General features: G+C 59.8%; 1 protein-coding gene across 3 annotated transcripts in view; it reads left to right on the plus strand.

Annotated features, from left to right (window-relative positions):
• Positions 1-22,631, plus strand: part of ZXDC (ZXD family zinc finger C) — a 23,705-nt gene continuing 1,074 nt past the window's right edge. The window contains exons 1-9 of one of the 3 annotated variants that reach the window (XM_018066950.1): positions 1-874; positions 3,091-3,243; positions 3,326-3,404; positions 4,172-4,302; positions 10,627-10,797; positions 14,050-14,696; positions 16,016-16,100; positions 20,833-20,957; positions 21,815-21,916. In XM_018066950.1, the coding sequence (XP_017922439.1) occupies positions 28-874; positions 3,091-3,243; positions 3,326-3,404; positions 4,172-4,302; positions 10,627-10,797; positions 14,050-14,696; positions 16,016-16,100; positions 20,833-20,957; positions 21,815-21,916 (2,340 nt within the window). In that variant the 5' untranslated portion in view covers positions 1-27. The other 2 variants (XM_018066952.1, XM_018066951.1) reach the window with 2 other exon arrangements.

A 22,631-nucleotide genomic window follows, 5' to 3' on the forward strand; every position in this document is an offset into this window, starting at 1 on the left:
CGGTGGCTGGATGCGCCGCGGCCCAAGATGGACGCGCCGGCGCTGCTTGCCGCCGCGGCCCCGGACGCGCTCGGGCCCCAACTCGGCGGTGGCCCCGGCCGGCCCCGCAGAGCCCCGGGCCCCGCGCGCCGCCGCTTGCTGCTGCTGAGGGAGCCCGAGGGCGGCGCGCGGGGCCCGCGCTGCGGGGAGGCCGGGCCGCCGGCCGCCGGCGGCGGCGACTCTCTCGTGGTGCTGCTGGACGTGGCGCGCGGCGCGGCCGCGGCCCCGGGGCGGCGGGAGCCGGAGCCCGAGCCCCGCGCCGCCTCGAGCCTGGCCGGCCGCCTCGCGCAGGCCCCGGCGCCGCGCCCTCGGGCCGGCCGCTGGCCCCAGGACCTGCTGGTGCGCCTGGAGCGCGGCGTCCTCGCGCTGGCCGCGCCGTCCCGGGGCCCGCCCCCCGGCCAGGAGGCCGGCAGCCCGGCAGAGGCCCGCCGCGCGCCCGCCGGGCCCGGCTACCGGTGCCCCGAGCCGCAGTGCGCGCTCGCGTTCGCCAAGAAGCACCAGCTCCAGGTGCACCTGCTCACGCACGGCAGCGGCCAGGGCCGGCGGCCCTTCAAGTGCCCGCTGGACGGCTGCGGCTGGGCCTTCACCACGTCCTACAAGCTCAAGCGGCACCTGCAGTCGCACGACAAGCTGCGGCCGTTCGGCTGCCCAGTGGGCGGCTGCGGCAAGAAGTTCACCACCGTGTACAACCTCAAGGCGCATATGAAGGCGCACGAGCAGGAGAGCCTGTTCAAGTGCGAGGTGTGCGCCGAGCGCTTCCCCACGCACGCCAAGCTCAGCTCGCACCAGCGCAGCCACTTCGAGCCCGAGAGGCCCTACAAGTGCGACTTTCCCGGTGAGCGGCGCGGGCGGGGCGCGGTGTCTCCTCTCTTCCCGACCGGGGGTCGCGGCGGCTCCCGGACCCCGCTTGGCTGCGAAGTAGCTCGGGGAATCTCGGAGCCCTCCCCCGGGTGCGGGTGCGTCCGATGAGCGAGACCACAAGGCGTCTTCCCACCGACGGAGCCGGAGGGAGGTCTAGTCACTGGGAAACGCTCAGTCCGGCTTGCGGGCGCGCACCCCGGGCTGCAGGAACGCTGGGCCGCCGCGCAGCCGGGGCGAGACATTAGGGCGCCCCAGGGGATCACCGCCTGGTGCGGCGCATCCGCTTTTTATGTTGTTAAAACTTTTGTTTTGTTTGGACTTCACGGTTGTATGAAGTTCTGAAACTCGTCTTCATCTTCAGATGGAGACTCCCGGCGAGGTGGGTTCGGTGGGTGAGTGTCCATGGACTCTCCGCCCGGATAGGCGGCTCCAGCAGCGGAGGGCACAGGAGAGGCTGGGGGGCCGGGGCCGGCTGCGGAGCCAAGGCAGGGAATGTGGGCAGGTGGGAGGCTTCTGGAGGGCCTTCCTTAAAAGAGAAGCTGGCGTGTGCGCCGGGCGATTGGTTGATGTGTTGTGGACCGGGAGTGCGCTCCGCATAGTGTCTGGGTTCCGGATGTGTACTGGAAAGGGATTCTGAAAGGGCGGAAGAAATGCCAGATGTTGGGGAATTCTCTCTGATCTTCCCCTGTGCCCTGGGCCGATCCTGTGCACCCGGTCTCCGTGGAGAGCCTGGTTGGAGAGCACTCTGTCCCGCACTCGGCACCTGAGGACGGCTTACAGACCGCTCTAGTGAAAAGCTCAGAGGGCGTCCTTCTGAGCACAGTGCTAGCAGGATCAGGAACCCACCTGTTTTGAGCACGGGGTCACCCTGGGGGTTTTGAGGTGAATGATCTGTGGGGTGTCTGTCCCCGGTGGGCGGAAAGGGAGAGGGACCAGTAGAGTGTTCCAGGCCGCAGGGGCCTGAGGGCTGACCCAGGTGGAGGCTGTGGGCTGCTGAGCTGCTCCAGCTGGGGAGGATTGAGGCGGTGGGTCCCGGGGCTTCTCTGTCGGTTGGGGGAGGGTGTGTCTTGCTGAGGCAGACTCCAACTTTGCTTGTTTAGATGTGTCTACCTGACGGAGGGGCAACCCAAAGTGAGGAGTGGCCAGGGCCGCTGGGGAGAGACAGATGTCTACGTGAGGAGGAGTGGGGGGCGTTTGGGGAGATGAGCGTTTCTCTGCTCATTGTCACTGCGGAGAGGAGGGGCGCCGGGCTCTGCACCCGTGGCGGCCCCGGGAAGGCTTGAGAGGGGCCATAGCGCCCACTGCTCACGGGCATCTTGCAGCCTCGTGGGTCTGCCGGCTGTGAGCACTGACCTTTCTGTCGAAGGAGAGCTGGCTGTTTACTCGCCAAGTCGCGTCCAGCTCTGCTTCTCCATGGACAGCCTGCTTTTTCCACCAGGCTCCTCTGTCCATGGGATTTCCCAGGCAGGAATACTGGAGTGGGTTGCCATTGCCTTCTCCAGGGGATCTTCCTGATCCAGGGATCAAATCTGGGTCTCCTGCACTGCAGGAGGGGTTCTTTACCAGGGAGCCGCCAGGGAAGGAGCTGGTGGCTTCTAGCTCTCCCCAGTGGAGAGCTTAGTGATGTTTGAAGTCCCGTGGGTCAGCCTGGGTTGAAGATGCAGGTGGGAAGAGGCTGTGTAAGCGCAGAGGAGCCCGGTGACTCTTGACAGAGCAGGAAGCCCCAAGGAGACAGGCCAGAGGGAGGAGGAGCTCGCGGCAGGGCCCGCTCTGCCTCCGGGAGGACGTGCTCAGGGATGGGGGCTGGGTCTGACTCCGCAGCTGGGAGACCCTCAGGTGTTACTGTAGTGGCTGGCAGCCCTCTCAGGCTCAGCCCGACCAGACAGACTCTGGGTCCTGAGTATCTGGTTCATCTTGTTGGGTTTACGGGTCGTTGAGTTCCCACCACACCTGGAGTGTCTGTCGTGCTGAGCTGAGAGCTGATGGCTGCCTCCGAGGACGACCAGGTGGCCACGTGGGGCAGGTGGCCTGTGAACTGCCCCGAGCTGCCCCGACTTTAGCCTCCAGGGAGGCCCTCGTGTCCTCCTCCTGTCTTCCCTGGTGCCAGCGGCGCCCGGGGCGGTGACTGGGTTAGCTCTGTGACGTGCCTTCCGTCCCGCCAGTGAGCAGGCTCTGTGTTTCTCTGTTCAGGCTGCGAGAAGACATTCATCACTGTGAGCGCTCTGTTTTCCCATAACCGGGCCCACTTCCGGGAACAAGAGCTCTTTTCCTGCTCCTTTCCGGGATGCAGCAAGCAGTACGACAAAGCCTGTCGCCTGAAAATCCACCTGAGAAGCCACACAGGTAACGAGCCAGGGACGCCCGGCCAGCCCGCCGTCTGCGCAGGTCCCGGTGGTAACCGTGGGTGTGGCTCTTCTTCCCTAAGGTGAGAGGCCTTTTATCTGTGACTCCGACAGTTGCGGCTGGACCTTCACCAGCATGTCTAAGCTCTTGAGGCACAAGAGGTAACCTCGCATTTGGGTTGGATTCTTCATTTCGAAACGACTGAGTTATTGGTCAGTAGCAGAAGCCTGTGGGTGGGATGATCCGTGGATTTAAGTTATAAAAAACAAGTGTGGATAACTTGGAAAGTTCAGAAAGTTTGTAAGAAGAGGAGCGCACAGAGTCCAGTCACTTTAAAGTCAGCTTTTCTGTGTGCACTTGTTTTAAAGTTCAGTTAGTGCGCTTGACGCTCAGCTTGGTTTCTAGCAGAGCTAGGGTTGTAGACCGAGCCTCCCTCGTGCCATCGTCATTTCCGTGGTGGTGGTGGCCCTTGAGGGTCTGGGCCTTGCGCAGGTGGCCCTTGGCGCTTGGCCTTTGTCCTGCGCTCGGCCTCTCAGCAGCTCTGACGCTGAAGCGCTTGTCCTCCTGTTTTGCCTGGGGGCCCAGAGAGCTGGGAGGCGTCCTGTCCTTCACAGCTGGGGCTGAGGGCGTCCATGCGGACAAAGACCGCGTGCATGTCAGGCGAGGCCCCTGCGGCAGGGACAGCCTGTGTGGTGGTGGGTGGCTGAACGGGGGAGGCGGCTGCTCCTTCCTGCGTGGAAGCTCTGAGTCTGACTGTGGACGACTCCATCAGGAAGGAGGACTTTGCCCACAAGGGACCAAATCCCGGCTTCTCTGAGACGAGCCGTTTTCCCCTGCGGCGCGGAGAGCTCGTGGGTGGGTGCCTCTTGCAGAGCTGTGGCTGCGGCGGTGGCGCGCGTCGTCACCCTCGCTGCCGTCTGTCCCGCAGGAAGCATGACGACGACCGCCGGTTCCCCTGCCCCGTCGAGGGCTGCGGCAAGTCATTCACCCGGGCCGAGCACCTGAAGGGCCACAGCGTCACCCACCTGGGTACCAAGCCCTTCGCCTGTCCTGTGGAAGGTGGGTGTGAGCAGCCCCACGGCTGCCTGGCACTGTGGGTGGAAGTGTCTGAGGTGCCACGTGGGCCGGGGCGTGGGGTGGCTCGGCTGGTCTTAGCCGGGGGCGAGTGTTTTGGGAGCAGAGTGCTAGCAAGCAGGTGCAGAGTCCGACCGCTGGAGCCAGGGCCTGGGGCTGTGGCTCTGCCGAGTCCCTGCTGGCCTGACGCTGTGAGGATTTGGCGTCATACTGTGGGGAAAGTGCCGTTCAGGGAGACGCTGCAGACCCACCTGAAGCTGAGCGTTCCCTGGAGCATGGCGAAGGCACCCCGGTGGTCTAACCAGACACAGACTGGCGTCTCCGCAGGGCTCCAGCTGGGGGCGGGCCACAGGCGCACAGCCAACGAGTGGGGTGCTGGGGACGTGGCGGCAGCCACCCAGACTGTGCTGGGGTGGGGCGGGGGAGGGGTTGGAGACAGAAGCACCAGGGGCCGGGCGGGGCTTCTCCCGGCAAGTGTGTGCGGCCCCCGGGAAGGTGGGCAGGAGTTGGGGGTCCGCAGGGACGTTTGTCGCTAGGGGGTGGTTGCCGCCTTCCCTTGGGCGGGGTAGCTTGGCAGAAGCGTGAGGACTGTGGGCATGTCTTTGTGAGGGCGTGACGCGAGTCTCGGTAGACCGCTGCACTCAGGAAGAGGTGGTCGTTGACACGTGGACACACGCACGTGCTGCTGAGCATGCAGGGAACCTGGGCGAAAGTGAGATCCTTTGGGCTGGCTAAAAGCTTCATTCAGCTTCTAAGTAAAAATAAAAGACACGTTTCTCACATTCACCAAGAACTCTGTCGAACTCCTTACTCACCGTTTTGTTCAGCTACCTTCCGGCATCTTTCAGCTGGCATCATGATTCTGTCTTCCCCAAACTTCCCCCCCCCCACATAGCATTCCTTACTTCAAGGTCTCATAGCCCAGTAAGAACGCGGTTGCTGGCATTTACAGTGTTTGGGGAAGCCCTTGTTTTCCCCTCCAGCCGTACTCTCTGGTTCATTTGCATCAAGAATGTCAAAACAAACGCAGCTAGGACAGTTCTTTCTGTTTTGTTTAGAAACTGGAGCAACCCATTTCCCCACTTTCTACAGTAGCCTCATTGCATACAAACACCAGTCAAATAGAAGACGTTCTGAGTGAGTCTTCATTCAGGTTCTGCGTGCCGCGGGTCATCGGAAAGCCGCGTGTCAGCAGCTCTTGCGGATCAGCGTGACACTCTCGCGGTGTGGTCCCGTCAGTGGGCCAGCGTTTCCTGTGCCCTCTGTTCTTTTTTCTTTAACTTTTCATTTTATCTTGGCGGCCACCTAATTAGTCCTTAGCAGTGTTGTCAGAGTTTCAGGTAGATGATGAAGGCACCCGCCGCGCACACACACACGCGCGTCCCTTCTCCCCCAGCCCCCCCCAGGCGGCCCCGTGACCCTGAGCGGAGCCCTGTGTGCTGTGCGTGGGGCCTTGTTGCTCACGTATGTGAGACACGCAGCGCGTGCACAGGGCGCTCCGCCCCTCCCTCCACCCTCCCCCGGCACCCATAAGCTGGTTCTCCAAGCCTGCGAGTCTGTTTCCGTTCTGTGAGTGAGCGCGTGTGCACCACTGCTTTTCCAGACCCCACTTGCGGGGGGTGCTATATGATGTTTCTCCTCTCCCGTCACCTGGCAGGAGAGCCTCGGGGTCCCCCACTCTCTGCAGGTGGCATCGCGTCGTCACGTGTAGTGGCTGCGTATCAGTCCACGGTGGGCTCGTCCCGCGTCTCCCATACCCGTCCCTCTCTCGATGGACAGCTGGCCTCCACCTCCTGGCTCTTGCAGATGGTGCTGCAGTGAACGCTGCGGCGCGTGTATCCTTTGGGATCGTGTTTTTCTCCAGATACGTGCTCCTGAGTGGGGTTGCAGGGTCGTATGGTGGCTCTGTTTTTAGTTGTTTAAGGGCCTCCGCACTGTTGGATAGCGGCCGCACCAGTTTACATTTCCGCCAGCAGTGCAGGAGGTTCCGTTCCCTCCACGTCCTCGCCTGCGTTTACTCTTTGTGGATTTGATGAGCTGTGTGTGCCTGAGCCGGGCCTTTCTGCAGTTGCGGTGAGCAGGGGCCGCTCATCGCTGTGGGCTGTGGCGGCTTCTCTCACTGTGGCACGTGGCCTTCCGGAGCACAGTCCCAGCCGCCTGGCGCCTGTGTGGCCCTAGTCGCTCGGAGGCGGGTGGGATCTTCCCCGGCCAGCCGTTGAAGTTGCCTCTCCTGCATCGACAGGCGGCTTCTTCCCCACTGAGCCGTCAGGGGAGCCCTGATTATGGGTGTTTTGATGGTGGCCCTCCTGAGTGGGGTGCAGTGCTACCTCACTGACGTTTCATTTGCATTTCTCTGAGAATTAGCGATATGGAGCGTCTTTTCCTGTGCCTCTTGGCCATCTGTATGTTGTCCTTGGAGAAACGTCCATTTAGGTCTTCTGACCGTTTTCTGGCTGGGTTCTTTGTTTTGATGATGCTGAGCCTCAAGAGCTGCTGATAAATTTTGGAGGCTGATTCCGTGTCAGTTACATCACTTGCAAATATCTTCTCCCTTTCTGTGGGTTGTCTTTTTGTTCCGTGGTTTCCTCTGCTATGCAGGCGCTTTTGAGTTTAATTAGGTCCCCCGTTTTAAAAAATTTTTGTTTTTATTTCCATTATTCTGAGAGATGGATTGAAAAAGATACTGTTGCAATCCATTTCAGAGGATGTTCTGTTTTTCTCTAGGAGTTGACTAGTGTCTAGTCTTTGTTTAGGTCTTAAATCCCTTTGGAGCTTATCTTTGTGCGTGTTGTGAAAGAATGATCCAATTCCTTTCTTTTTTTTTTTAGCATGTAGCTGTCCAGCTTTCCCAGCACCGTTTGTTGAAGAGACTGTCTTTGCCACATTGTGGAGTCTTGTCTCCTTTGTTGCTGGTTAGTTGCCTGTTTGGTGTGTGGGTTTATTTCTGGGCTTTCTATCCTGTTCATTGATCTGTATTTCTATTTTTGTGCCTGGACCATACTGTTTTGATGCCTGTAGCTTTGTAGTATAATCTGAACGAAGTCAAGGAGCGTGAGTCCTCCAGCTCTGTTTTTCTTTCTCAAGATTGTTTTGATGATTCAGGGTCTTTTGTGTCTTCATACAAATTATTAAAAAAAATTTTTTTGTTACAGTTCTGTGAAAAATGTTGTTGGTGATTTGATAGGGATTGCACTGAATCTGTTGGAGAAGGCAACGGCAGCCCACTCCAGTACTGTTGCCTGGAAAATCCCATGGGTGGAGGGGCCTGGTGGGCTGCAGTCCATGGGGTCACGAAGACTTGGACATGACTGAGTGACTTGACTTTCACTTTTCACTTTCATGCATTGGAGAAGGAAATGGCAACCCACTCCAGTGTTCTTGCCTGGAGAATCCCGGGGACGGGGGAGCCTGGCGGGCTGACGCGACTGACGTGGCGCGGCGGCGGCGGCGCCGAACCTCCGGATTGCCTGGGTGGTAGTCTGCTGTTCTGACAGTATCGGTTCTTCGGCTCCGTGGCCGTGGCATGTCTGCTCGCATCTTTGCTTTCACCAGCGTCTTACAGTGTTTGGAGTACGTGTCTTTCGTCTCTTTAGGTAGGTTTATTCCTGCGTAGTTTATTTTTCTAACGTGGCATGTGGAATTGTTTCCTGAATCTCCCTTTCTGATCTCTCGGTGTTAGCCTGTAGAAACGCAGCAGGTGGGTGTGTGTGGCTTTCTGACCTGCAGCCTCCCCAGGTCCCCTGGTGGCTCAGGCAGCTTTCTGGTGGCATCTTTAGGGTCTTCAGTGTGCAGCGTCGTGTCACCTGCAAACAGTGCCAGCTCGCAGTCTTCTTTTCCAGCTTTGAGCTCCCGTTGCATCTTTTTCTTCTGCTGGCCCTAGCTAGTGCTTGCAAAGATGTGCTGAATGACAGTGGCAAGGGTGGACGCCCGTGCCTTGTTCCTGATCTTAGAGGAAGTGCTCTCCGCATTTCACCGTCGAGTGTGATGTCAGCATGTGGAGTGAAGTGACGGTTTGCCGCATGTGGCCTTCGTTATGCTGAGATGTGCTCCTTCTGTGCTCACCTTCTGGAGTGTTTATCATAAGTGGATGTTGGATTTGTCAGAAGCTCTTTCTGCACCATTGAGGTAACCATGTGGTTTTTATTCTTCCACTTTCGGCGTGGTGTGTCGCACTGATTGATGTGTGGGTCTTGAAAACCCTTGCATCCCTGGGAAGGATTCCTCTAGATTGCATGTGTGACCCTTTTAATGTGCTGTTGGATTCCAGTTGCTCATTTGTTACCTTTTTGAGCAAAGAGCTCTTCCAGATGCCTTCTAAAGTCTTCCAGGGAATTGAAATTTCTTCCATTGAGAGAGTCTTGTGCAGATTAAGTAAATGGACCTCTGAAGGTGCGGTGTCTGGTCAGTAGGGAGGGTGAGTCAGAACTTCCCAGCCGAGCTGTGACAGTCTTTGTCTGGTCATCAGAGAAGCCCACGGTCTTGCTTATCCTGAGGGCAGAGCATGTGCTTTCTGCTGCCTGACTCCACGCGCTTCCTCCTTGAGTGCTGCTGTCGGCTTTGCTGGGAGCCATGCTCTTTGGAGCGAATCGTCTGGTTTTCTGGAAGGAGCTCATAACAGAGGACTCCCTTCCAGCCCCACCACATTCCTGACGTTGCCTTCTAGGATGAAGACCAGCCTTGCCGTGGCGTGTGGTGGCTTGCGTCACTTGCCCCACGAGCTCGTCCGCTCCACGTCCTCGTACAGCATGCACTTGCCATCGCTTGTCGTGATGTGTTTTGAAAGTGGACAGTTTTCATTACGTTTCAGTAGAGAATCCCGTGTAGAGTATGGTCAGGAAGGTTTGTTTGCTTGTGTGGAACCCAGACTTCGAAGCAATGACCGTAACCAAGGCGGTACAGGAGACTCTCACGGCGGGTGGGTGTTGAGCATGTCTGCTGTCCTCCACGTGGCGTACCATCGGTTGTCCTCAGGGTTTGAGTTCGGTTGCTTTCAACTCCAGCCGATCTCCCCAGCCGTGGCGCAGTGTCCAGCAGGGAGCCTCCACGTCTGATCAGCAGCTGCCCCTTCTCTGTACACTGCGCAGACCTCTTTCTGTGTCTCAGCCGCATTTTTATTTTCTCGAAATAACAAAGCGTGATATGCTGGAACTGTTACTTTCTCCCTTCCATCTTGGCTACACAGAAATTCACCAGTCTTGGTGCCTTTTTTGTTTGTTTTTATGCGCACCGGTTTGACAGCTGTCACGATACAATCTAACAGAATTGTTTGGATGAAGTCACAGACAGTGGCGCAGCACTGTAGCCTTCTTAGGGAGAAAGTCGAATGAGCCCTTGGGCCACCCGACATCTTGCTCTCTGTTGAATTTGCAAGTTTCTACAGCCGGAAGCTGCCTTCTGGCAGGAGCTGGGAGGACGTCCCTGCTGTGGTCAGGCCAGTCCTCAGCAGAGCGGTGTGACCAGAGGTCAGTTCAGAGCTGTCTCAGAGGCAGCCAACCCTGGCTCCTGCGGCTCAGGACCCTCTTTCCCTGCAAGAACCCCTCCCGTCCCGACCCATCCTTCCTGACCTGGGAGCACCGTCCCATCCCCGCTTTATGGACAGACAGCACACGCGGAGCCGTCCGCTCCCTCCCACCCTGCTGTAGACCCTTGGCCTCAGGCCTTCATGGCTCTGACGGGCCTGCCCCTCGTCACCTGGAAGGTGACATCTCTCCTGAGACCTGTTCCTGTCCTGCAGGCGGACGCCACCCTCGGGCCCAGAGTGCTGGGCAGCCCGGCCCTGTCCACCTTGGTGGGCTGCCGTCTGCCTCGGCGAGGGCAGCTGACTGCCTGCCGCCGTGCCGAGCTCTGGCGGTGGGGCCTGGGCCGTGGAGGCTGGGCAACAGCCTCTGCGGGTTGCTGATTCCCTGTGTCCCAGCACCATCCGTGCTGTGAGACCCTGGTGGGCGTGGGCCACCAGCCAGGCAGGCCCAGGTCCGGCCCCCTCCTCCTGGTTCTCGGCCGTCTGCCCGAACCACCTGGCAGCAGCTTCTTAGTGGAAGCCGTGAGGACTTCTCCACGGGAGGAGGTCACTTCTGGGGTCAGTGGGGACGATCTGCAGCCTGGATGTCTCGGGGTCGTGGGTTTTCCTCCGGTAGCAGCGTAGCAGAGGTGGTCGGTGTGACTCGGCGGTGGAAGGTGGGAGATGCTGGCGTGGCCTCGAGGCTGGGGGGCAGCCGCGTGTCACACCCGGGGCGCCTGCGGCCTTCAGGGCATCTTGGCGCTGCCCGGGGCCAGGGCCTGGCGTCTCACACGGCTGTCCTCTCTCCCCAGGGTGCTGCGCCAGGTTCTCGGCGCGGAGCAGCCTCTACATCCACGCCAAGAAGCACCTGCAGGATGTGGCTCCCCCGAAGAGCAGGTGTCCGGTGTCCAGCTGCGACCGGCTCTTTGCCTCCAAGCACAGCATGAAGGCCCACGTGCTCAGGCAGCACCGCCGGCACCCAGGTGGGCCCCTGGCGGCCGCGGGCGCGGCTGCAGCTGCTCGCTGCGTCCTGGACGCCCGGCCCAGGGCCACGGCTGCCTTGCCTGCACACCCACGTCTGCTTGTGCCACCCCGACCCTCTTGCCCGCCACTCTCGGGCTTCCCCCGCCTGGCCTGGCCAGTCAGGGCTCCTGAAGCTCGCCTTGACCTCGTCCTGTGTGCCGAGCTGCCCCTCCGGCTCCTGTCCAGCCCTGCCCGGGACAGTCGTGGGGTCAGAACTGACTGTTCCTGGACAAGCATGCGGGCAGAGCGCAAACAGCGACGAGTCCCACGGTGACTCTGCACAGGGCCATGGCTGTCCTGCCCCCAGCCGCTGGGCACTTGGCAGCCTGGCTTTCCGACCGTGAGCCCAGGCCCCCAGGCATGGCGGGCAGGGGCTGGGTGCTGCACAGCGGCCTCTCCCCTCATCCATCCCGCCGCCTGCTCCCCAGGGCCTGGTGGGTGTGCTGCTCATGCAGGGCCTCGCGGGTGAAGTTCTGGCCGCAGTCCCCTGTGCAGCTGCCGCTGGGCTCTGCCCAGGGCTGCCTGCCCGCCTTGGGCATAGCCCCCGCCCTGCTCTGTGATGCTGGGAGGGGAAGTGGGACGCAGGGCGTGTCAGGAAGGGGACTGGGAGCGCCCACGCCTGTGAGGTGACGTGGCCTCGTGTCGGGCGTGGACGTCCCGGCTCTGTTACATGACGTGGTCTTGTGTGACATGTGGATGTCCCGGCTCTGTTATGTGATGTGGTCTCATATGCGGTGTTGGACGTCCCAGGTCTGTGAGGTGATGTGGCCTCATGTCGGGTGTGGACATCCCAGCTCTGTTACATGACGTGGCCTCGTGTGAGGTGTGGACGTCCCGGGTCTGTTATGTGACATGGCCTCGTGTGAGGTGTGGGCGTCCCAGCTCTGTTACGTGACGTGGCCTCGTGTGAGGTGTGGACGTCCCAGCTCTGTTACGTGACGTGGCCTCGTGTGAGGTGTGGGCGTCCCAGCTCTGTTATGTGACGTGGCCTCGTGTGAGGTGTGGGCGTCCCAGCTCTGTTATGTGACGTGGCCTCGTGTGACGTGTGGGCGTCCCGGCTCTGTGATGTGACGTGGCCTCGTGTGAGGTGTGGGCGTCCCGGCTCTGTTACGTGACGTGGCCTCGTGTGAGGTGTGGGCGTCCCAGCTCTGTTACGTGACGTGGCCTCGTGTGAGGTGTGGGCGTCCCGGCTCTGTGACGTGACGTGGCCTCGTGTTGGGCAGGTGAGGGGGTCTGTTGTGAGTGGTAGGTATTCACGGCTCGACGTGACTGTAGGTGCTGGGGAGTGTGTGTCTGTTGTGGAGGAACCCTGCCTGGCCCTGGAGGGGCTGGTCCCCTCACGGTGTTCCTGGTGGGATCACGCTGGATGGAGGTGAGGCAGGGCTGTGCTCTCTGAGGGAGCTGGTTGCCTTCACGTGGCCGGTGCTAGTGCTTGTGTGTGGCTTGTGAATATCTGCCTCTCTCATGTGGCAGGTCTCCAGTAAACTCTTACAGAATTAACAAAATGCTAAATAAGATATTTACGAGCAAGTTGGTATTTCTTGATGTTTGCCTGGATTCAGTTCAGTTCAGTCATTCAGTTGTGTCTGACTCTCTGTGACCCCATGGACTGCAGCACACCAGGCCTCCCTGTCCATCACCAACTCCCAGAGTCTACCCATACTCATGTCCATTGAGTCAGTGATGCCATCCAACCATCTCATCCTCTGTCGTCCCCTTCTCCTCCCGCCTTCAATCTTTCTCAGCAGCAGGGTCTTTTCCAGTGAGTCAGCTCTTCGCATCAGGTGGCCAAAGTATTGGAGCTTCAGCTTCAACGTCAGACCTTCCAGTGAACACCCAGGACTGATCTTTAGGATGGACTGGTGGGATCTCCTTGCAGTTCAAGGGACTCTCAAGAGTCTTCTGCAACACCACAGTTCAAAGGCATCAGTTCTTCGGCGCTCAGCTTTCTTTATGGTCCAGCTCTCGCATCCGTACACGACCACAGGAAAAACCGTATTACCGTTCTTGATTTATTCACAGGGAGCTGAATCAGCAAGGTTGTCTAGGAAACTGGAAAGTTTTGAGAAAGAGACGTATTTCCGTTTTTACCATCTTCAGAGAGGCCCTGCCGTCTCTCCAGAATGTTCCCTGGTGCTGGGCGATCGTTGAGGCCCCGGTGGGTGGGCCCAGCATCTGAGCTCCGTAGCAGCATAGCCGCGGGCAGAGGCTCTCTGCGTGGCCGTCCTCTGTTTGCTCGGGGACGGCGTCTGGCAGCTTTCCTCCCTGGGTCCCCAGTGGAACCTCGTAGCTGCCCTGCCGCAGCGTCCACGGGGCGGTGTAAGCTCAGGGCTCGCTCCGGGCGGGGGTGCTGGCGCTGCAGGAGAGGCCTGTCGCAGCCCCGCTGGCTCCTTTGCCAGATTCTCGCACTCCTGTCTTCCTGGTGGCTTGGTGCCTGGCAAGTGCTCACCAGGATTTGGGGTGGTGGGTGTTCTTGTGTCTGAGCTCCAGCGTGAATGTCCAGTGACGTCGTTTAATGTCGGCATCGTCCCTTTTCCGGGGGGTGACCTCATGGCTGGCCTTCCTTCACCGAGGAGCAGTTACTCGAGTGCTGGGCGCCGGTGCCGCTGTGGTCAGGGGAGCCCGCTTGGGGGCCGGGCCTGTGCCTGCTGTGGGGCGGGGGCGTCTGGAAACAGGGCAGCTCTCCAAGCCTGTTGGGAGCCGCTCGGTCCAGGGGGCCGCAGCCTGGGTTCAGTGCACGGGGCCTACTGTGTGTCTCTGCAGGCTGGCCGGCCAGCTGGTCCCCACTATCCTCCCCGTTCCCCCCTCGAGCTCGGGAGAGGCGGAGACCAGGCTGACCCCAGAAGGGTCCCCGAGCCGCGGGATCAGTGCGGCCTGAGGTCGGAGGTTCGTGCTCTGTGAGGGACGCGGTCTCCACGGGCACTGCGGGGCCGTGCGTGTGACGGGTGTGAAGCCTGAAGGACTCGGGGTGAAACTTTCTCTCACTATTACTTGGGGAGCATCAGTGGCTGGGGGAAGACCCAGGGGCTCGAGGCTCTGAGCCCCCATGCGGGCACCCGGGCGTCCCCCGCGGCTCCTCCCTGCGGAGTGTGGCGCCTTCGGGGGCCGGCAGGGGCTGCGGAGTCCGGTCCGCGCCTCTTCGGTGTGCCCCGCCCGCGTCTCAAGCGCAGACAGCCCTCCCATCTCTGATCACCGTGTTCCTTCCTTTTCAGACCTCTTCCCTCCGCTGGGGGCTCCGAGCACGCTGACGCCCGGCGGTGACCCCGGCAGCCCCGGGCAGGGCGAGTTCAGCCACGTGGACCTTGCGGTTCTCTTCTCCGACCCGCCGGCCGACGGCAGTGCCGCCCCCGGGCCCCCCGACGCGGCGCTGGGCCCTGGGATCCTGACCGTCGACGTGACTCCTGCGGGTGCCTCTCTTGGAGGGGACCTGCCTGCCGGTCAGGCTTCCTTTGGGCCGATGGACCCACTGGTCTTCGTGGCCCACAGTGACGTCCCGCCTGGCCCGGACAGCCCCCTCGTCCTTGGGACAGCAGCCGTGGGTTTCCAGCAGGGCGGCCTCGCTGCGGATGACTTGCCGGCCATGGGCACAGGGACCCTGGGCTGTCTGGTGGCTGTGCCTGTGAAGAGCTTGGATCAGGACCCCCAGGCTCTGACCCCGAGCGGCCCCCAGGGAGCCAGCAGCGCTCCTGAACCCCTGGTGCCCATCAAGATGGAGCCAGACTCGCCCCCCCGCGCCCAGCCCGGCTGGCAGCAGGAGCCGGGCGAAGGGGCGTCGCGGCCTGCAGAGTCCAGCCCCTCGGAGCAGCGTGGTCCTCGGAGAGACGCCGGGCTCGCGGCGGGGACCAGCGGCTTCTACCTGGTACGAGGCACCCTGGGGTTGCCGGCTCCTAGCTCGGCTCCTGCCCCGCCGTGTGGTGTCCTGGATTGACCCTCTACTGCAGACGCTTCCTAGGGGCCTGCGAGAGCGTGGAGCCCCGGCTACAAGTCTGGAAACCTGAATTCCTGTCTCGAATCTGGAACGGACTAGTGTTTATGACCTTGAGCAAATCACTTAACTTGTCCGAGCCTTCAGTCCTCAGTTATTTCTGAAACGAGGGGCTTCGACACGATTTCCAAGGTTCTCTGAGTGCTGGGGTTTGGGGGATGATGTGTCTTTTCCTGAGAAAAGCTGGGACGTTCATAACGTTGACGTGTCCTGGTGGTTGAGCGTCTCACACAACGGCAGGTCCTCAGACGGGCTCCTGACTGAGAGGAACTGCAGCGTCAACAGTGTCTAAAGGTTCATGGACGTGAAAACCAGGAAGAATTACCCGTTAGGACTGACGAGAGAAGGAGAGTGGTCTGGGAGCTCTGTCTCCGGAGGGCCATGACACCTCTCCGCTTGTGAGGCCTGACGCTGACGCGCTGTGACTGCGCTCACGTCAGTTACCTGTTCACTGTAACTGAGAGTAACTTACGCAGAGTCTTGGGACAGTCTGTTTCCTCAGCCTCAGGTGGGAGCAGTCAAGTAGGTTTCTCTTTGTGGTGCAGGTTAAATTCAATAGTGATGTTTATGTTCAAAAAGTTAAATCTTACTTGGCCACGATTTAACGAAGAGCTCCACCGTGAGCGACGCAGAGATGGCTGAGGCCCAGGGCCAGCAGCGTGTGAGGCTGACCCGACCCTGTCCGTTCTCTCGCTAGCTGTGTGACTGGGGTCGGCCCGGCGTCTGGGAGCCCGGAAGGCGCTCGGAGAGGGGCCTGCAGGTAGGCCCGAGCCCCCGGGGATGAGGGTCGGCCGTGACCTCACGGTGCTCCCAGCCCCGCGCTCGCGGGCCGGGCGCTCGGGGACATCCTGCCCTCCCTGGAGCACCGGCCGCTTCGCCGGCTGAGGCCCCCGCAGCCCCGGCCCCGGGCGGGTGGAGGGCTATGCTGAGGCTGTGGGGCGGTGTTCGGGTCCTGTGTTTCAGGCAGCAGAGAGGTCTTCAGCTCACGACAGGCTGGTCCGTGTGAGGTGTTTCATATGGTTTAGCCTCCGGAGGAATAAGTGCTGCTTCCTGGACTGGAGTCACGTCGCTGCTGTGACTCTGCGTCCCCGTCGCCCGACGTGGTGTTCGGTCTGACCTCGAAATGGACCCTGTGCTCAGTTGCCCCCCTGCTGTTTGGGTCCCGACTGATGCCGCTCTTTTTTTGGATTCAGGAAGGTGGAGGCTCCGCGAGAACTGATTGCCAGTCCGTCCAGCGAGCCAAGGAGAAGAGGCAGAGAGGCGCCGGGGGCCGCTTGGGTGAGGCTGCGTGTGCTGGGCCGGGGCGGCGCGGGGACCCTGGGCGGGCGCTCCTGGTTTTCGGGCGTCAGCCGCTTTGTGGAGCTTCTAAAGCACAGGGTGGGCTGCACAGTCCGTGCTTGTCTGCGAACTCGTCCGTCTGTCCGGGGCGCCTGTACTTGGTGCATTGTGAGGCTGTTGCTGGCTTCCTCAAAAAGCACCATGTGAAATATTTAACTACAGATTATTTCAAAAGCATCGAGAGGAGTGTAGGATCCGCGGTACACTCGTCCGTCGGTCTCTTCTTTGAATGACGATAACACGCTCTTTTCCGTGGCTTTCTTCACGTAAACACTGCCCTGGGGTGCCTGCCTATGGTCGGTGTTCACTGTCACGGGGGAGGAGGCCCCCTGGTCCTCGAGCCCCGGGGTGGTGGGGGCACAGACGGCACGGCCCGTGGAGACGGCGTGGCTGGGGCGGCGGCTGTCGGGCCGTTTTGTTTCCTTCTTGTTCGTGTTAGTACTTGAGTGTTTTTTTTTAGAACTTAGGATATTTAGAAACATACCAGACAGGGTCGTCACTTGGTTAGACGTTACCAGCTTGCCTTTCTTTCAAGCTGGCTTCTAGCACCCATCCAGTTTTCAGTCATAAAAGCCGTGAGCGTTTGTGAGTCTGTTTGCCCGGGTCACCTGGGGAGGCGTTGTGCCTCGGGCCTTTCACGTGTGTGCACCCCCGCCCTCGCCCTGGCCCCGCCCCCGCCCCTGTGTGTGTGCGCGCGCACATGCACGCACTTGATGCAGAGCTGGGGCAGTGTGTCCTCAGGCCGGCGGGCCTGTCAGCGTGCAGGAGGCTGTGCCCTGGCGAGTTGGGCGTGGGGGCTCTGTATGGCCCCCGAGGCCCGGGCTCTGGGCCTGCCACTCCCTCAGGGCTGCAGAAGACGCTGACGTCCACCCCACTCACTTTCAGCTAGATGACTTCTGCTCATGCAGGAAGGTCAGCAGAAATGTCCCCGAACTTACCGTGTTCAGGACCAGGAGCCTGGCTTGCTTGTGCCCTCCAGGGGTGGTCGGGTGTGTCTACCTGCTCAGTGATTCAAGCACTGTATGGCTTTCCAGATGGAGCCTGCCAAGTGTCCAGGCTTCCCACCTGAGGCAGGGGGGCGCGTCTCCTTGAGTGGGAAGGCTGCCACCCCTACCCCCTGCTCGAGGCCGGAGAGCCCGCAGGAGGAGGAGCGTTAAATGCATGCCCACCTTCCCTTTTCCAGAGCCCCGGGCCAGCCGTGCCTTTCCCCGGAGCCTTGCTTTTGGTGGAACTGCAGACATGTAGAAAGACGCTTCCCTGCCGGGGTCCAGCCCCGGTGGATCCAGGGAATTAGAAGGGTGGACGGAGTCGGCGAGGAAAGACTTATTTATTAATATAAGATTAGATTAGGAAGAAATAGTGTAGTAGGAAGATTAAGTGGAGAGAAGAGGCTGATTAACTTGGGTTATGTGGAAAACCAATAAAGTTCCAGACAAGGAGCTTCTATGTTAGGCCGCCGGCGCCCGTTTGAATATCGGAGAGTGCCCCTCCTTGGGCTCTCTCTCTCACGGATCTTAAAAGCCGGGTCAAGTAAGTAGACACAGTGAGCCTCCACGCCCCAGATGGGAATTCAGCCTGAAATTAGAGTAAAGAGGAGACACGGGGGAAACCAGTCCAGTGACTGGCTCTCCGTCTATTGTCCTTCAAGGCCTTTTATACTTTTGATTATACATAGAGACCAGTGGGAAATACAAAATGATGTAGCGTTCGCAGCCCAGAGTCTTTCTGTATATCTTTTTTTTTTTTTGTAAGAGATCTTTCTGTATATTTTTTTGTGTACAAAAGGTCTCAGGTGACTTACATTATCCTCTGGCCAAGAGGCTTGTTAACACTTTTTGGCTCTCCTCCTTAATGAATGTTAATTTCGTTTCCCCTAAGTGTTTTTCTTTAATCTGCATCTCCTTAAGGCGCTAAAGTTACATCTCTATAGAACAAAGGCGCAGAGGGTTATAACAAAGAAGGTACTTAACTCAAAGATCTAATGTTGCTAATACCAGGTCTACTACTTGTTTTTCTATATACCAACTATATCTAAAAATAAAGGACATGAAAATTTGGCAGCAAGTATTGGCTCAACAAATGAAACCTTTAATCAGTCCTATTCTAGTGATTTTGACTCCTCGGAAGCCCCCACATTCCTAGGATGTTTTAAGCTTCCTGTGTCTCCTGCGGTCAGGAGGCCTCAAACAATCACATGCGCAGCCATCAGAGGGGTTTTTGGATTGAAACACTCTTTCAAATGCAGAAGACTAAAGCCCTCAATTGACTTTTTCCAGAGAATGTCAGAAGAGTGGAAAAGCAGGCAGATTCTTATTTTTGGGGGGTGGATGCTCAGGAAATTCCGGGGGGAAAACCTGAGGTCTGATGAGCCCTGCCATCAGAGCTCTGCCGCATGACCTCGTCACGGGAGGAATTCCTCACGCGGGCTTCCTGGCACTCCCTTGAGCTTTGTCCCTGGCCACGGTGCCTGACACGTCACCTCGCCTCCCCCGTGTGGCCCTGTCCTGAGATCACGCGTGTCTACACGGCTGGGGAAGGGCTGGGCCATGGTCCACTGATGGCTCGGATGTTCTCTGCATGGGAGAGGGGCCCCTGGGTGAGAGGGGAGAAGGGGGTCCCCGGGTGTGAGAGAGGGGAACGGGCCCCCCCCAGGTGAGGGGGAAGGGGCCCAGCTGAGCACCCTCCGTGCCAGCGGCAGCGGCTCCTCTGGCAGTGACTGGCATCTGCGGGGCACAGGCCCCTGCGTGGGCTGAAGGTGTGCTGGAAGGAGGGTTTCTGGGATTTCCCTCAGTCAAGTGTGTGCTGACCTAGAGGGCAAAGCTGACTGGGCTTGAGCTCGTGAACACAGGGACGTGCTCGTCTCTGACAGACGCTGGGCTCGTATTTGAGCCCCGCGGACCCACCCGTCACCAAGAGTGAAACAGGCACTCGGTCGTAACATCTAGAAGAACCAAGGGAGTTCAGTTCTGATCTGTACGTGTGACTTTCCCTCTATTTTCCCATTTAGGCAGCACGTGTGCCCACAGTTGTGCGTGAAGGCGGGGTTGGATCCCAGCTGGGGTCTCAGAGGCAGCACGGCTTGTGCCGTGTCATCAGTGTCAAGGAGAGAGGGGCTCAGACTCACTGCACCTTTAGATGTGACCTGGTGATGAGTAGGAGACACGTTGTGTAAACGTTGCCTACTTTAAAAAAGAGTTGGCTGTGCTGGGTCTTAGCTGTGGTGTACACGGGCTTCGCTGGGTCACGCGGGGTGCGCACGGGCTTCGCTGGGTCACGCGGGGTGCGCACGGGCTTCGCTGGGTCACGCGGGGTGCGCACGGGCTTCGCTGGGTCACACGGGGTGTACACGGGCTTCGCTGGGTCACACGGGGTCTCAGCTCTGGTGCACACGGGTTTCGCTGCTCCACGGTGTATGAGATCTTAGTCCCCCAGCCAGGGATTGAACCCCCACCCCCTGTATTGGAAGGCAGATTCCTAATAACCAGAGACAGCCCCACATCTCGTCTGCTGCTAAAAGTGACTCCGAAAGGTGCGTCGTCGGGGCCCGCCTTCATTCACTCCAGTGGTCTCATGACGGGCTTCCTCGACGTGCCTTGAAGCACGCGTTGGCGTGCCAGGTATGTCCGCTCGGGTGTGAGATGAAGTCAGACCCCACGTCATTTTGCGTCTGTACCACGCAGGGTTCATCCAAAGCAAATGAGCTGAATCTGCAGCTGTGGTTGGGTTGAGGTCTGTTTAAAACACGTGAGCTTTTTGTTAAAAAATTGTTTCGACAACAGTCTCCAAGCTCACACAGACACGAGCTGTCTGGGAGCACGCCGGCAGTTGCCCTCCTCGACACGTCAGCGGGGTTTCCCCTTTGATGTTTCATAGTTAGCAGTTTAATATGTCTTCTCCTCGATGGGTTTGCACTGTTAATACCTGCAGCGGTAACTCAGCTTTTCAGATGAAGAACCTTCACTCCTAGAAAGTGCATTTAAATAAACTTTAAAAATAAGCAGGATTCCCATTTATGGACATGTTTGTAGCAGGGAAGTGTGCTGGGGTAATGAAGACTTGCAGGCCTGACAGGGACTCCCGTAAAATTCCAGCGGAGGCCAGAATGTGGACCCGGAGGCTGTGCGGGGGCCGGGGCGGGGCGTCTGCAGTGAGCCCCCACAGGCGCAGCCATGTCCGTGGGGAGGCTCGTTTTCCGCGCGAGGCTGTTCTGTGCCATGTCCACCAGTCGCCCGGGCACCTCACCCTGGCACTCCTGCACCCGAACATGTCTGCCCGCCCCCTGCTCCCCACGCCCGTACCCACTCCGCTGTCCAGGGTCAGGGAGATTGGGCAGTGGAGCCAGCTGGGGCTGTGTTCCTGTGTCAGAGAAACCCTTTCTGGGGTTAGGAAACGCTTCCTGGTCAATGTTTGTTTAAGTGTATTGTTATAAAACCAAGACGATGGTTTTTGTGAACTAAGTTGGACCGAAACAGCTGCTTAGCAGGTGTTGGGAGTGGGGGTGGGGAAGGCAGCCTCCGTCCGTCCTCCTCCCGAGAGCTCTGTGCTCCATGTGTCAGGGACCCCGAGTGCCCCTGGCTGGTGGGTGTGCAGGGTGAGGCGGGGTCCACTCCAGAGGGCGGGGGGCCCGAGCACCGTGTGCGTGGAGGACGCAGGAGGACGTGCTCTGTTTCAGGAGCCACTGGGGAGTCTGCACCAGGCCTCGGGGAAGGGGACGTCTGCGCTGGCCCGGGAGCCTGGCTGTGGGGCGGCCTTGCCGTGCCCGGCGCCCTGCCGTGTGTCCAGGTGCAGCTGCTGCAGGTGAGAGCATGCATCACACAGACACACAGAGAGAGACGGACACACAGACACAGACCCAGAGAGACACACATCCCGAGACACACACAGACACACACACCCAGAGAGAGACACAGACACAAGAGACACACACACACACCCAGAGACACACACACACACCCAGAGAGAGACACACCCAGAGACAGACACACCCGGAGACAGACACACACACACACACACACCCAGAGAGAGACACACAGACAACACATCAAGACACAGACACACACCCAGAGATACACACCCCCAGAGAGACACACAGACACACACACCCAGAGAGAGACACAGACACGAGACACACACACACCCAGAGAGAGAGACACAGACAACACACCCAGACTCACACACACACACACACATCCACCCACCCAGAGACACACACACACACACCCAGAGAGACACACACCCCCAGAGAGAGAGACACAGACAACACACTGAGACACATACACACACACACCCAGAGACACAGACAGTACCCCTACCCCCCGCCTGTTCTGCCGCAGTGTCCACACTTCCTGGTCAGGATCTGGGCTCTCGCATCTGGCGGGATGCGGTCACCTTCAGCCTTGCCTTCCGGGGCTGGCAGGGGGGGAGGACGCGTGGCTCTGACCCCTGGCGCGTCTTCACTGAGCGCCTCTGTGTCCGCGGCTGTGGGCCTCGGGGCTGAGCAGGGCTGTGGGAGCAGGGAGGGCAGGCAGCTGGCCACCGGCCCCAGTCAGCGTGGGCCTCGGGCCTCCCCGGGAAACGGGCTGGGCTGGCGCAGCCACGTCCGGGGGGTGCCTCCTGGGGCCGGGGTCCCTGACATGGTGCTCTTGCTTCCGCAGGATGACCCCTCAGGGGACGCGGTCTTGCCCCTGGCACTCAGCCCGCAGCCTCCCGCCTTCCACCCCCTGCTTGCTGTCGACCTGCCCGTCTATGTCCTCCAGGTTCGCTGCCCCTGTTCTCCGGGTTGGTCGAGCCCCCCGCAGCTTCGGCTCCCAGGCTCGTCCCTGAGGTGGACGCGCCCTGGGCCCCGTGGCCACCTGGCCGGGGTGTTTTCTGGAGATGGGGGTGAGGGTTTGAGCAGTGAAGGCTGAGCCTGCAGCTCGGGCTCACACGTCTCAGTGGGTGAGGTGGGGTCTCACATGCTCAAGTTCACGCGTTCAGGCCTGTGCGAGTTGGGCTGGCCGGGTTTCAGCCTGTGCAGAGATAGGCCCAGACAGGGTAAATGGTTTGCTGGAGTCAGGGGTTAAGCTGCGTGTGGGTGGCAGTGGATAATTCAGATTTGGATAGATAAGGGTGACCTCTGTATTTTATCAGATTTGAAACAGATATGTAAAAGTCAGACAGTAACTGGTTTTCTTATATTCAACTTGGGCTGTGGTGTTAGAAGTGGACAGTGGATGGAGCTTGGAGGCCCCTGGTCGCAGCATCTAGAAGGCCTCACAGCGTCCCTCCTCCCGCGGGGCGGCCCTCGTCCTCGGCTCCTTCCTGAGGCGGTGGGGGGTGGGCGGTGATCGGTGTCTGTGGTGGCCTGGAGCCCAGTGTCAGGGTGGCTCCCTGGAGGTGGCGGCTGGGGCCCGTCCACGCGGGGCCGGCGGGGCCGGGAGTCCCCTCTGAGGAGAATGGAGCCCGTCCACGCGGGGCTGGCCAGGGCGGGGA

The sequence above is a fragment of the Capra hircus genome, chromosome 22, assembly GCF_001704415.2.
Source record: "Capra hircus breed San Clemente chromosome 22, ASM170441v1, whole genome shotgun sequence".
Taxonomy (NCBI): domain Eukaryota; kingdom Metazoa; phylum Chordata; class Mammalia; order Artiodactyla; family Bovidae; genus Capra; species Capra hircus.